This window comes from Anopheles nili, chromosome 3, assembly GCF_943737925.1.
Source record: "Anopheles nili chromosome 3, idAnoNiliSN_F5_01, whole genome shotgun sequence".
Taxonomy (NCBI): Eukaryota; Metazoa; Arthropoda; class Insecta; order Diptera; family Culicidae; genus Anopheles; species Anopheles nili.
In genome coordinates this window covers 34,991,994-35,005,667 of record NC_071292.1, presented here as the reverse complement: position 1 = coordinate 35,005,667, position 13,674 = coordinate 34,991,994, and the positions used below count along the sequence as shown (strand labels likewise).

General features: G+C 46.4%; 1 protein-coding gene across 1 annotated transcript; it reads right to left on the bottom strand.

Annotated features, from left to right (window-relative positions):
• Positions 1 to 2,245: 2,245 nt before the first annotated feature.
• On the bottom strand, positions 2,246 to 13,201 carry LOC128727086 (probable ubiquitin carboxyl-terminal hydrolase FAF). Its single transcript, XM_053820955.1, has 16 exons — positions 13,044 to 13,201; positions 12,786 to 12,958; positions 7,460 to 12,699; positions 6,810 to 7,238; positions 6,568 to 6,701; positions 6,172 to 6,487; positions 5,934 to 6,087; positions 5,686 to 5,833; positions 5,216 to 5,590; positions 5,007 to 5,130; positions 4,829 to 4,935; positions 4,384 to 4,735; positions 4,037 to 4,299; positions 3,727 to 3,956; positions 3,310 to 3,659; positions 2,246 to 3,236 (listed from the first exon to the last, which is right to left on the bottom strand). Exons 1-16 carry the CDS (start codon positions 13,199 to 13,201, stop codon positions 2,694 to 2,696), a joined length of 9,096 nt encoding a protein of 3,031 aa, XP_053676930.1. The 3' UTR covers positions 2,246 to 2,693.
• Positions 13,202 to 13,674: the final 473 nt, after the last annotated feature.

Here is a 13,674-nt window from a genome sequence, read left to right as displayed (position 1 = left end):
GACGTCAGCGGCCGGAAACGTCAGTTACATGGAATTCGTCCCATGAAGGCGGGAGAAATGCAAACGTTTGACCACAATCGGGATTGTCTCGTGGCAGTGGTAGACACGAGAAGACGAGGTTTGAATCGAAAAAGAGCAAAAAAATCCACATCTCCAACCCTCTCCGACACACAGTGAAACCTGATCCAAGGATCTAAGGAACGCGTGGCGTGTTTGTTTATCATCAGTGCGAGTGCATTGACCACCATTCGGTTGGAGCGCGCCTGTGCACGTTTGTGTGTCTGTATGTTGGAAACCCCAAAAAGCACGCCAACTCTCGCTGCAAATTAAGTGGTCAAAGGCGTCATGCGTCGATACTGGCCGCACCATTTTGCTAATGAAGCTTGAGGCTTTTGCCGTGCCAGAGCAGTGGATAGAGGATGGCTGTTTTTGCGAGGCGGCTAAATGCTCCTAACGAGCGCACGGTGGAACGATATCGATTCCCTTCCAATAATGCATTAATTTTGTTTGACCTTTTGGGCCGCCACGAGCCTGTGGGCGGTGCAATAACAGCATCTTGACCTGCTGTTCCGTTCGGTTCACGGATTACGCCGGTTGGAAACGGATGTGTAACATCATTATCTAAAATTGTTAATTAGTCGAATAAACCGGAAGCGCCGGACTCGTTTGAATACTTACCAGTAGCTTGCTGATAAATCATTACGAAGGTGTTTGAGCAATAAATCGTAGAAAAATTATAAAACGAACATGCTAAATCCGAATGGGAGAGATTTTATGAACAATTTGCATACATATCCGCCTGTATTTAACCTGCCACAGGTCGATCACGCTCATATCCCGGTTCTATTGAGGTTCTATGTATCATCAACGCCATCACTTCTTTGGTCGTTTGGTGATATTCTTAAGGCCTACGTAGCCACCGAAGCCTGGTGCGTCTAATTCACTGCACAATGGTAAAGATATCCAGATATAGGCAGTATCCTCGGGATATTAGTTGTGACATAACTGTTAAAAATACAGCTTTAATAATTTTCATTTCTACGATTCAGCAGCGTGAAAGGATCATTCCTGTCTGGAGGATATGGATGCAATCAGAGAGTTTCGTAAACTGGAACTGTTTATGCGAAGCCAACTTGTTCATCACATTTGAATCCCACAGTTCCTGGCAAAGGTCGATGATCTCCCATTTTCGATGGAGTAAAAAACCGGACAGCCCAAGGAATACGAAGGACAATCCAATCGCTCAACCAATGTTCAGCGAGCACGTCGAAAAGACACCACCTTGTACAGCAGAAGCTGCATCTTTCCAGGATGCTGGAAAGAAAGCGTATAACTATGAGCTAGACCTACACAGGAAAAAAAACAGTTTCATTAAATCCTTCACGTATAAAGTATGAGAAGGTACGCTGTAAGGGTATTTGGGTGATATAATACAGCTCCAACGACCTCTAGTAAATTCGTTCGTTATACTAAAAAAACTGCAAAATGTCAGAACACGTTTTATGTTTGTGAAAAAAACTTAAATTTTGATTTTAAAAGCCATGATTATGTTATAAACTTTAGCCATCAGATTTCAGAATCAGATCAGAAGCAACACACAGATTTAGGTCACTTGAACATTAGGCAAAACGCAAAAAACTAAACCACTTAGCTGCAAAATAAGAAAGATAACCAAAACAAAATCGAAGTACGTGTCGTTGGCAGTTTTTGAACTATTTACAATATATGAATTATCCTTGAGCATAACATACCCCAGGATTACTCTACTGCCCGGTTCACAGTTATCTGACAAGTTTAGACTAACGACCGAAAATCCGATATTGGAGGTATGGAGAGAAAAACTCTACGAGCGCACTATGCACGTGTAAGTAGTCCAATAATTTAAACATATTTATTTATTTATTTATAATTGTTCACAATTTATTGTAGCATGCGTTATGAATTTCCGTGTCGCGGCTTTTTTTTGTAGGGTATGTCAATTTATTTTTTCACAGATCGGTCAATAGTGTATCCTATAGTATAAGTGACGTTCATCAGCATTTCTGTTCCGTTCATGCTACGCTTTGCCATTTATTATGACTAGTAACGGCAGTAAGCAAACTTACTCTGAAAATTGCGATCCCCTCTTTTGTAACCTATCTTCCTAACCACTATGAATTTATCATGGTTTTTATTTGTCGCCTACTTTCGCGGCACAAGAGGAAAATGGATTTTCAATCAATTGTATAGGCTAATGTGTTCATCATTTGTATTTGTGTGTTGAGGCGTTGTTTGCATGTGTGTTCATCATATTTACTTCTGTTTGTTGGCTATATTTTTATGTTTTTTTTGTTTTACCTTTTCTCCTCCCGTTTATTTCTTTCCCTACTATTCCGCTGACGCCATCGCCATTAACAACAGATACAAATCGTTCCTTTGCGCCTTTTTCCCAACATTCGTTCTTCTAAACCCTCCTTTCCCATCCATTTCTAAATCAGTTCAAGCGCAATATGACAAGAACTACTAGCTACATAAGTCCATTTCCTTTAGCGTATTGGGTTCCGTTTCCATGATTCTTTCTCTGTTTTATCCCTCGCACGGCAACCATCGCGCGCCACGTACTTAGTGTTCTATCATTTCACAATGATGAATCGTTGCCGACTCCTAACCCAGCCCGGGGGTTATATACTTCAGATGTGTCATACCTCTTTCTGCTAACTGTTGCAAGACTGTCCGTCACCATGACGACCTGCGCGGTCCTTTTTGTTCACAGTGTTCGGCGAGGTTGTCTGTGGTTTGGTTGTTGGAGATGTTGATAGTGTAGACTGGCACACCGCTGGAGTTGGTGAAGACGATGGCTGCGAAGAGTTGTTGGTGGTGGCCACTACTGACGATCTGATAACTTTCGCATGCTGTTCCGAGGAGGAGTTATCGGAATTAATGTCGATGTTGGATATTACGCCCATCAGCTGCTTCACACTCGAAGAGACATTCCGGTCGGTATCGGTGCTCGGTCCGTTGTGACTTTCGCCGTACACCATCGTCTCCGAACCAGACGCAGACGGTGATGGATGCGTATATGCAGTCACAGTGCCGGTTCCTAGAGTGACAGGCAAAACAGGAGACACTTGCGGGGACTTTGCATTAGCAATTGCGTTACCGGACATGCTTCCAGTGGAGCCAGTTTCTTCACCGGGGTGAATCACCGCTGCCTCATGGCACACTATCTGCTGCTCCATTGTTTCCGAGTCTTGAATCTGGAAAGCACAGACAAAGTTTCACAAACGTATTCATCGTGCTCACGAGATGTGTTCCCACCAAAGCACTTACCTCATCCGGACAAAGATCGAACGCCATCTGAAGAATGTCCCTTACGGATTGCGATTTCTCCAGCAAAAACCCATTGGTATTATCGTTACTCTGCGCTGGTGGAGACCATGAATTGTAATTGTATTGACTGTTGCCCGTGGTGCGATGCTTCTCCAGCTCCTCCTGTAGCCACTCGATCGCTAGCGTCCACTGCTTAGCAAGCGAAACATCCGAATGTAGCTTATTCAGTGCTACCGGGCTTTTCGAAAACAAATGCACCATACATTTGATGCACTGATAGGCACGTTTCTGGTAGTTTAGTTTGCTGCGCCTGATAATCTCGCACAAACCGTCCCTATCGTGTCCAACACCTATCGAAAAAAGGGTTGTCGTTAAATTCAGCACCATCTTTCGATTCGAGTCGTGTTGATCACTTACCTAGCAGAGCGTTCATTATGCGATGTCCCTGCCACGAGTCTTCAATCAGCAGAATGTGCAGCAACAAGTCCGTGTAGTGTTTCATGTCGTGCCAGTAAACGTAATCACATTGGAATAGCAGCTCCATAAGTATGATACCGGAGAAGTGCGGATTCTCCCAGCAGCAATATTGCAACAGTTTAAATCCTTCCTCGCCAACATGCACATCTTCCAATAGTCGTTTTATGTAGCTGCAAAATAAAACGCAAACAAACAATTGTTTGATCAAATGCAACCCATCTTAGACACGGAAAAGTTGTATCAAACATACCCAGTTCGATTATACAAATAATCCACGCATTCTTCTGACATTGGAATCAACGCATTCTTCCTGGTAATATGGTCATTTATGTATTTGTTTGCCAGCACGACAGATCCATTGACAGCGCTGCGGCACCGTGAAGACACGTCCATCGACCGCACCAGATGAGACACGACGTGGTGCAATTTACTCAGGTCTGGATACTGATATTTGATTGCAGGTCCCGTGCCATCATCCATTGCCACTTTCATGAAGAGCACGGGCACGTTTAGCTAAAAGTAACCAGAATCAGAGGAGCGAACAGTGTATTAACACAGCGAGGGTACACTCCTAGCGGCAAACGCTTTATACCTTACCTTAATCAACTGGCATTCTTCCCGGTAGCCTAGGCCAGCGTACATGGAGAACAAGCTGAAATAATGCGGTAAATGTTTGCCGTGTTCTGGAACATCGGTTTTTAGCAAACTAAGTACCGCAATTAGCACTTGTTCGCATAGGTTACTGCCATCGAAACCTGCCACCGGTTCATCCTCGGCCGAATAGTGACAAAATGAAACGATCAACTTTGCAAAGCATGATCGGATCTCGGGCAACGGGGCTGCCAATAGATATTCGCATAAACGACCGGGAGACTCGAGCAATACGTTCGCGGCAAACCATTCCCTAACGAGGACCGAGCCTTCAAGCTGTACACGGAAGATTTCGTACCTTTATTAAAACGAAAAGATTTAGATATAAGTCAATGTGTACATGCGATACATAGTTGCTGGTACTAAATCTCCTTCATTTTCTTTTACTTACCAATCCATAACTTGTCCTCTAATAATTTTCTTCGTTTTAAAACCCGAGTGGAACAGAAACTTTGATGCTAGGCGAACTTTGAGCAGACAAACTTCCTCGAACCCTTTCTACGAGGTACCGAAAATACAAATGCATTAGTAATTCCACATCGTTCTCATTGGAGAACATATCTACTTACCACTAGCAACCAGATAGGTACTTTATTCTTTGGTTTAATCGGGAATTCCGTCAATTTCTTCATGAAGGTGAAAAACTCTGCCGAAAACAGCATTCTCGAATGTAAAAAACGAATATTTTGGATCCTACAACAAAGAAATATGAAATAACAACTTAGTGTATCATTTCGTAGCAGCGAATCAAGTAACACTGTATATTCGTCGTACGTACCGTATGCACCGTTCTACGTCGGATTGCATGGTGAAGTAATAGTGCTCACTTTGCGCCAACGACAAACTCTCGATGTTAGACTTGGCCTGAGCTTTGATATGTGATGATAACGGGCCTTGGTTTAGTTGCCACCAAAACGCATTTTTGGGTGGTTTTGCATAATACACGTCATTCCGTGTGTAGAACAACATGTATGCGTTCCACCAACGTTTCTGTCTTCGATACTGCATACGTTTCAGATTGTTATCATACACCTCGCCCATATAATCCCCGCCGAAACATTGCGCTTTCATTTCTTCGTCATCATCCATTTTGCACTCTGTTACTTCTCCGTCGTCAAACTTGTACCATTTCTTTTGCCCTGTGGCATAGTTCCTACAAAAGATGAACCAATTTATAATCGCACATTCCGTGGATGCAATCGTTAAAACGAACGAATTTGGAACGAAATTGAATCGATCGATACGCACTTGTGCAGAATGTAACTGTAATAATGACCACCAGATGCTTGCCCGCTGTGCACCACTATTCCAGTCAAATGGTAACGAGTAGACCCTTGATCCTCTTGTTTTGGCTCAACATTTATGACTTCCCCTTCCAGTTTTGCTAATCCAGAAACTAGACAAATGAACACGAACCGTAGGAACATTACATTAAACAAAAAACGTCAAATGAAAAAAATGGCATAACGAATTGAAATTAACGTAGGGTAGCTTACCAGTATACGGCTCCATATCCAGTACGCGTGGAAATTCGAAATAATCATTATATTTGATAGCACACACTCGCTCGTAATCATATTCGAACCGTTTCAACTGTATTGCTAGTACGGGCGGCAGTTTGCTAACGCACAGCCGTTTCACTGTAACGACCTGCGAATGAAAGGACATCGAGAAAAGATGTTACAACGATGTGCAATTTAGAGCTTAATGACTTTCTTTGCCTAACACGCATACCTTCTCATCACATTTATCACAGTGGTACGCATCGGCACCTTCTAGTATTTCACCACGAACATACTGTTCCAGAGAATCCGTTAGCGAGCTATGGTTTCTAATATCGACACTAAGTACACTAAATGGTTCGTCTTTGCTGTACCGGTGGGGACAGTCTTGGCATATCTTCTGATCACTAAAGCAACCGCCCAGCGTGGCGGACATCAACTGTTCGCAGTCTAAGGCTTTCATACCTTCGTCAATGCTTTCGAAAAGGGACATAAAAAATTCAACCGCATCTTGCTGTTCGCGTAGATTTACTGGTTCTCCTTGTAGTCTATAAGGAAGCGAAACGGGGAAAAAAACAAACATTTCATCAGCAACCAACAATAACAATTCATTCTAAATGGTACCTACTTGAAATGTCTCCACAATCCTCGAGGTACATAATACTGTAGAGCGCTATGACCAAGATAGCAAAAAATGACCATCACATATTTTAGAATTCCTATGTGATAATTCTTTCCATCATCTTCCTTGTGAACACCGAGCTAAAATTGAACAGCACCAAAAAAATACAAAACAATTAGCATGGATTCACGTGTCCGGTCTATGAGCAACTTCAAAAAAAGAATGCCTTCGTCCGTTGAATATCGTACCAAAGATTGACTATCTGGATCGTCATTGAAATCTTCCTCATGTTCGATGACGGCCTGATGTATTCGAACAATTCCATTCCTTAGGGCGGGAACCATATAGAGCTGTTGAAGAACTGAGTTCATGTAACATGTTGCACCTGCGTTCTTAAGACCACAAAATCCGTGCGGTGCGCGCGGTGCATCCGGAGGCAAATATTCCCATTCTCGGACAGGTTCGGTGTCGTTGAAAAACATATCGTTTAACATCATCGAAATAGTGGTGGTAAGCTCAACGGAATTGTGACTAAGCGCCACAACCAAATCAAGCGCAGCCGAAATGGTTCTTGATGTTCGACACACCGCAGGTGGTAGCTGAAAATGGATCTCCTTTCGTCGTCTATAATAAATGTACTGGAATGACGCGTTGAAGATAAACTCTTTCACTATATCCTGAAATAGAAAACACAGCAAACAAGATGTCATTGTCGGTCAATAAGAAGAAAGGAAATGTGTCCCATAAAAATTCTGTCGCAATCTTGTTTCACTTAGATAACCTTCCTGAACAACATCTAGAGACTTTAGAATATAAAGCGAAAATTGTCAGTAAGGTCATAACTGTCAATCTAGGACTGGACAGAACGATTATGTGTTTTTTTGCATCATGAACTTACCACCAGCAAAGCATTTAAACGACACTTTTCCACCGGCTTCATGTGATAGACGAGCGCCCTGGTCAGACAAAGGTGTCCTTCTAGGATTTCCTCATGGACAAGCGTTTTGCCGTGATCCGCCACATTGTCCTGCACCCAATAAAGCCATTTGATTTCCGTTTGCAACAGTTCGTCCATATCAATGGGCATTGTTTCAGAACGGCCCTTGTACTGAAACAGCTGTGCGAATAATTGCAAATAGTCCGCACACGTTTCGGTGCGATGATTCACCCGGCTCCAAATGTTGTGCAGCACGCATACGATGGACTGCAGTAGTTCATCCGACACATCGCCCGTGAGTATCGCTAGCAACTGTTCCCGTGCTAAGGTACGCATTTTAGCGGATGGGTTTACCAACAGCAACGCTCCAAGAAACGTGTCCCATAGGCTTTCTTCCTTGTGCAGATCTTTTACCGCGTCCGCATTGAGGGCCAGCGTGAGTCCCAGCACTTCCAATGCAACATGTAGCACTTCATAATCTACGCTACGATCCACTATGCCCACTAGAAGCAGATCTTGATCACGACGATGATGATGATGATGATGAGGGTGATTACTCGTATGTTGAGGATGCTGCTGCGGATGCTGTTGCTGATGTTGCTGTTGCTGCATAGATGTACCCGGTCCAGCCGAATTGCTACTGCTACTGTTACAGCAGCTGCTGGAGCTGCTATCGCTACTGCTGCTGCAGTTACTTCCAATACTGCTAGTGCTATATCGACGCTTACTTGCGTCACTAATCTCTTCCGCCGTGTTCTCACAAGAAGGATCCTTACTGTCGCCATCGCCGCTTTCGTTGGGTGCAGGATCGTTCGTCCCTCCATCGGTGGAGACATATCGTGAAACAAACGTGCGCTCCCTCAGAACTTCCCACGATATTGGTTCCCAATCCTTGCTGACCCGTAATGCCACTTCCATAATGGCTTTGATGGTACGGACAGCTGGGAAATTCCATTCGCCTCGATATAGCGCAACGACAAGCTCATTACTCTCAGTTGACAAGCCTGGTCGCATTTCGATTTCCAAAATGTACGAAGCCATTCGCTTAGCAAACGCATTTAACGTGTTTTCACAACGTAATCCTCCCCGTAGCATGTTGTGCAGTGGTGTGAAGCGCCGCAATTGCATCTGGAACTGCTCGTATTGCTGCATCTGATCGTAGAACGTTGGCGGTGGCACCAGGTAACCGACAACAAGGAAGTAAAATTTCGCCAAGCGCATTAGGCAACGATAAGTGGCCCGTTTCGAGTGCCTATCCGACCCGACTAGGAAGTTTTCCTCCGACAGCAAACCAACGATGAAATCAGCTACTCCACTGTTAAACCAAGCGTATTGAAACTCCAGCACGGCACTCAACGGTGTTGCGTTGTCTCCGATCGCAACGTCTTCCAGAATGCCGCCCATATCCTTCACGTTACTGTTATTCGCTGAGGAAGCGCAATTCTGATGAAGCGCCACTGGTAGAGGGTTAACACTGGCGGGCAGCAACATGGCTTCTAATACTTCTAGATTGTACAGAATCCGTACCGTCGGGGGAGTAAGAAACAATGACTTAAACGTTTCTTGTGATTCTCGCTCCGTTGCTTCCATCACAGCCTTAATTTCTGCTTCGTTCTCATGCGCTTCGCCCGCACTACTAGTACTTGTGTTGCCTGAAGGCTCCGTACCAGCTGCCCGGGTTACCACATACGCTTCCATTGCCGCCTTCCGAACATCCACTTTAGTGCTCTGCGACGAGGTAAACACTTCGTACAGGTTACTCACCGTTAGACGGTCAAGTGGCAGCAGATGAAGTAACGATCGCACTCCATCGCGCAATCGATCGTGCTCCAGCGTATTGGCCAGTTCGTATATCTGCAGGAAAAAATTGGTGTACTGTGGCTTTTGGGCAATCACCAAACCGGGCAGTGTGTCTTCAGATTCCGAGCCAGGTTGAAGAAAAAATCGAGCATTATGCTGTTGGTAAGCTTGCCCTGGTGTTGCACCTGGCTGTTGCTGTCCAAGCATGTAGTTCGGATGTTGATTAACCGCCGTTTGCTGCTGATGGGGGAAATGATGGCCGTGCTGTTGCTGTTGCTGGTGATGGTATGTTTGCTTGATTGGATCCACGTAATTTCGAGGAGGCGATCCGGAGCTGCTTTCACTCGAACTATCCGGTGACCCGGCTGCCAGTCCTAGCCCCGAGGAAACTGGCGTCAATTTGGCAATCAATGACATTTTGTCTCTAACGCCGTAGAACGCCAACGTTTGCTGCTCGTCGGGCACCATGACCAGCTCGTTCGTTCCATTGTCGTACAGATCTACACGGATTTCGTTGGCCTTCAACACTTTAATACGCCGAAGAAGGCTACGCTTGAATGAATGCATCGTTTCGTTACTATGGCTGATGAGCTCGATGTCGTCCAGCTGCCGACCGGGCGTCTGCAATTTGATAATCAACTCTATGTTCCGCCCTCGGACGGCGTGACACAGAGGCAGAGCCAACCTATCGCCAGGAAACTTCCGATCACACTCACGAATGTACTCTTGCAGCGTTCGGATAATGCGACACATTTGATCGACAATGAGGAGCTTCTTGCGCTCGATATCACTATTGAGTCCCGCACTATCATTGCCAGCATCCTCATCGTCTTCGCCTGTACGATCTCGGCGTGACAAATCCACGACATCTGACCGACGGACCTCTTTGGAAGCAGCGGTCGCCATCGGTGGAGCGGAGACAGGCTTTTCCTGGATCTTCTTTGGCACAGGCTTCGGAGAGGGAAACTCGCGCAATAACAACTCCACGTTCTGGTACATGGCACGCAGCTTTTCGCAACATTCCTCTATGAACGCCTCGTGGTAGGCCTTTACGTCAGCCACATGCCTTGGCCCGATCGTCATCATCTCGTTCAGTATGCTTATTGCTCGATTTGCAATCGGTTCCACTCCGGCAGTGATCACGCGCCACAGATAGTCCTTCCCAATCAGGTCCTCTCCGTTGTTGTAAAACACATACGCACTACGATGGTGATGCTTTGCGGATACGATGCGTTCGTCCTTCGTATTGACTGCTCGAAAAAATCGCTCGAAGCACCTAATTCCGTTCTCCGTGAGCAGAATGGGGTCCAGCTTGAGCAAGTTATTCGTGAAGAACTCACTGTTAATGCCGGGATCGAGGTCAGGATTTTCACCCATCAGCTTACTAAACCACCGAAAGCACTCTTCGCGATCACTATCGAAGGCGGCATTCACTGCCAGGGAGTTCCAGATTTGCTTCGCCTGATCCGCACACAGCCACAGATGGCCATCTTTGAGTAGAAACTTTAAAAAATCCAAACGCTCCTGTATCTGCTGCGGATGCGGATATCGATTGTCCAGGCGAAGCTTGGTCGGCTTTATTGTGGGATCCGCAGCAACCAGCGCCCGGACGCGGTTCATGTAGCACGTCAAACTGTTCGTCACTAGAATCACGAGCTTGTGCTCGTTCTGTAGTTGATCGATGATTTTCTGTCGATTCATGGTGTGCTGCATCCGGGGCGTATGGTTTGGCGTAGTGTCGTACAGCAAGCAAATGTCCCTTATCAACCGCAACGCTGGCAGCACCCATTCATCGCGCCCTTTTAACTCCTCCACGCACTTCACGAGCCAAATTCCTTTCTGTGCATCGCGCTCCTGCGAGCAGCTGTAGTCTAATATTTTCACGTGCGATTGCAGTGCCTGCTCCAGCACCTCCAGCGGAGTGTCGGTGCTGTGAGCCAAGTTCCAGAACATGTTCAACACCTTCTGTGCCATCATGCCGTTCTTGTCGTCTTCGGCCAACCGGCGGTTGAGCTCCAACAAACGTTCACGCTGTTTGCGGCTGCCCGATTTCTGCATGCTGGACTGAAAGCATCGGAACAAGTAATCCAGCTGATCGGCACTAAAATCCCATGCCAGCTTAGCCAGCAAGTCGTGCACGTTCTTGGCGATCGCCTCATGCTTGCCCTCCTGTGCGTTCCAAACCGCGTCCAAATCGTCGAATGTGAGTGATTTCTCCTTAATCAGGAACCGCAAAATTTTCTCCAGCTTCTCCACGTACTGCGACTGGTGCAACGAATCCCGCAACACTATTGCGAGCACACGGTTGCTGCGTATCCACATGGCCATCTTATTTGCGCTCAAAGTGTCGGTCTCTTCCTCGGCTATTAGTCCCCGGTGCGGGTATATGGAGACATAGCTCAGCACCCGATTGATCTCGTTCAATGCGTTCATTTTCCCATTAAAACTCGATATCTGTAACACACGCAAGATGATCTTGAGACGAGCCATTTCTAGCTCGTTCAGCAGGCTCTCCTGGCCGGGAACACGCGTCAACAAGGCACGAGCGAACTTCACAATACCGGTTATAAAATCATTCTTTCCCTCAAACACTACCTCCCGCTTTAGCTCCACGTCGGAGAGGCTTTCGAGCACAGTTAGCACAAACCGACACCCCGGAAGCAGGTATCGCTCGATCGTATTGACCGTCAGATATTCGGCGCACAAACCAAACGGTCGGAGCAGTGCGTACAACAGCTGCAGTGAAATCTTTCCCTTGCACTTTTCGCCCCGCCCGTCCGGCTTCTCTTCCTGTGTGCCCGCCGCACGCTGATGCTGCTCGATGGCCGCCGTCATACGTTTGAGGAAGTTGTCAAAGCCATTGTAAACACCGAACTGGTTGATAAAGTTCAGCAACCATCCGCGGGAGTTCTTCGACTCCGCCGGCAATTTCGCGAACAACGCTACGACCTCGTCCTGCGATTGCTTCGACGGGATGATGGGCGCATTGGTGCTGTTGGTGACGTTACTGCTATCGCTGCTGTCCGGCAATGAAGACGACGAGGACGAGGAGGACGACGAGGAGGACGATGAAGCGGCCGGATTCGCCAGCACCGGCACCGTTACCGGCGGAGGTGGCGGGGGCGGCGGTGTGTTCATATTTTCCGGCTGCCGGGCAATATTGTGCATGTGAAACTTGTTCTCTGGATCGAACACAATTGCCAGCAGCTCCAGCAGGGATTGATTATCTCGCTCCATGTGCAGGGACACTAGTCGTAGGAATTTGCAGCACGACTTAAAAATGCACACGTGAATATTGTTTTTCCACGACATGACGGCATCGTCGGTAAGGATGTTGATGAACGACGTAGCCAGCTCATTCTGGTAGAATCGCACGCACGGTTCGCAGTCACCGTCGATACCTTTGGAAGAAACACGCAAAAAAATCAACACCTCACTCAAATCAAAGCCAACGGCACGTTGCCTTCGTGCGATGCTGCAAACCTACCTAACTGTGAGAGCTGAATTGCGATATCCAGCAGGCAGTCTAACTCCTGCGACGGCAGCACTGGGACCACCCATCTTGAGTTGGAAATTTTTGCATTCAGTGATGCGAGCTTATCTACAGGGAAGCTGTTTAGCAACGTAGATGTTATGTTGTTGCCACCACTGGTACTATGTCTACGGACAGAAGAAATTGCCAGGACATGGTTAAATTAACATCGAACGGATGCAAGGCGCAACCGACGCCCTCCCCAGTACTTACACATTTTCCGCAGTGCTATGGTTGAACTGATGTTCATTCGTCGACGCCGTTGACGCCGTTGCCGCCGTTGTCGCCGTTGCTGATCCGTCGTCGCGTTGCTCCATCATTTTCCCATTGGTTGTTCGTTCCATGGACTGGCTGACGGTGTCGTATGTCATAGCAACAACGACAGTGGCGACTACGACACACGTCCCGGTCGCTCCTTCGCTGAATTATCTTTCCGAATGAAACGGTTCTGTGTGCAGTCGGGAGTTTCCTCAGGTTATATTCTAGGGTTCGAAAAACGGGGTGGAATTATGAATTTTACGAACGGAGCGCTAGCGTTAACGTCACATGGGAATGATTGAGATAGACGCAATAAGAAAACTTCCGACACCCACAGCTAGCTGGTGCGGGGAGATTCTGCTATTTACATCACTTTTGCACAGTGCAGCAATCTTTAACACCATGTATAACCAGTGGAGTTCCACACTGTTTGCTGTTTCAGTAACACGACGACAGAAAAGTGCAACAAACTAATCTTTGTGACGTCTGAACTGCTTGTTGGATTTGATATTAGTACCACCAGTCAGCACTCAAGAAGTCGCTATTATGCACATTTCAGGACCAGACACACCGGTTTTATTTTATT

What these genes read in the sequence shown, in the direction of transcription:
- LOC128727086 (XM_053820955.1), bottom strand. Translation starts at nt 13,201, where the DNA reads ATGACATACGACACCGTCAGCCAGTCCATGGAACGAACAACCAATGGG. An exon ending in AGAGGACAAGTTATGGATTG is followed by an intron (nt 4,736 to 4,828) that starts GTAAGTAAAAGA and finishes GTTTTAATAAAG; the next exon opens with GTACGAAATCTTCCGTGTAC. An exon ending in CATAATGAACGCTCTGCTAG is followed by an intron (nt 3,660 to 3,726) that starts GTAAGTGATCAA and finishes TTTTTTCGATAG; the next exon opens with GTGTTGGACACGATAGGGAC.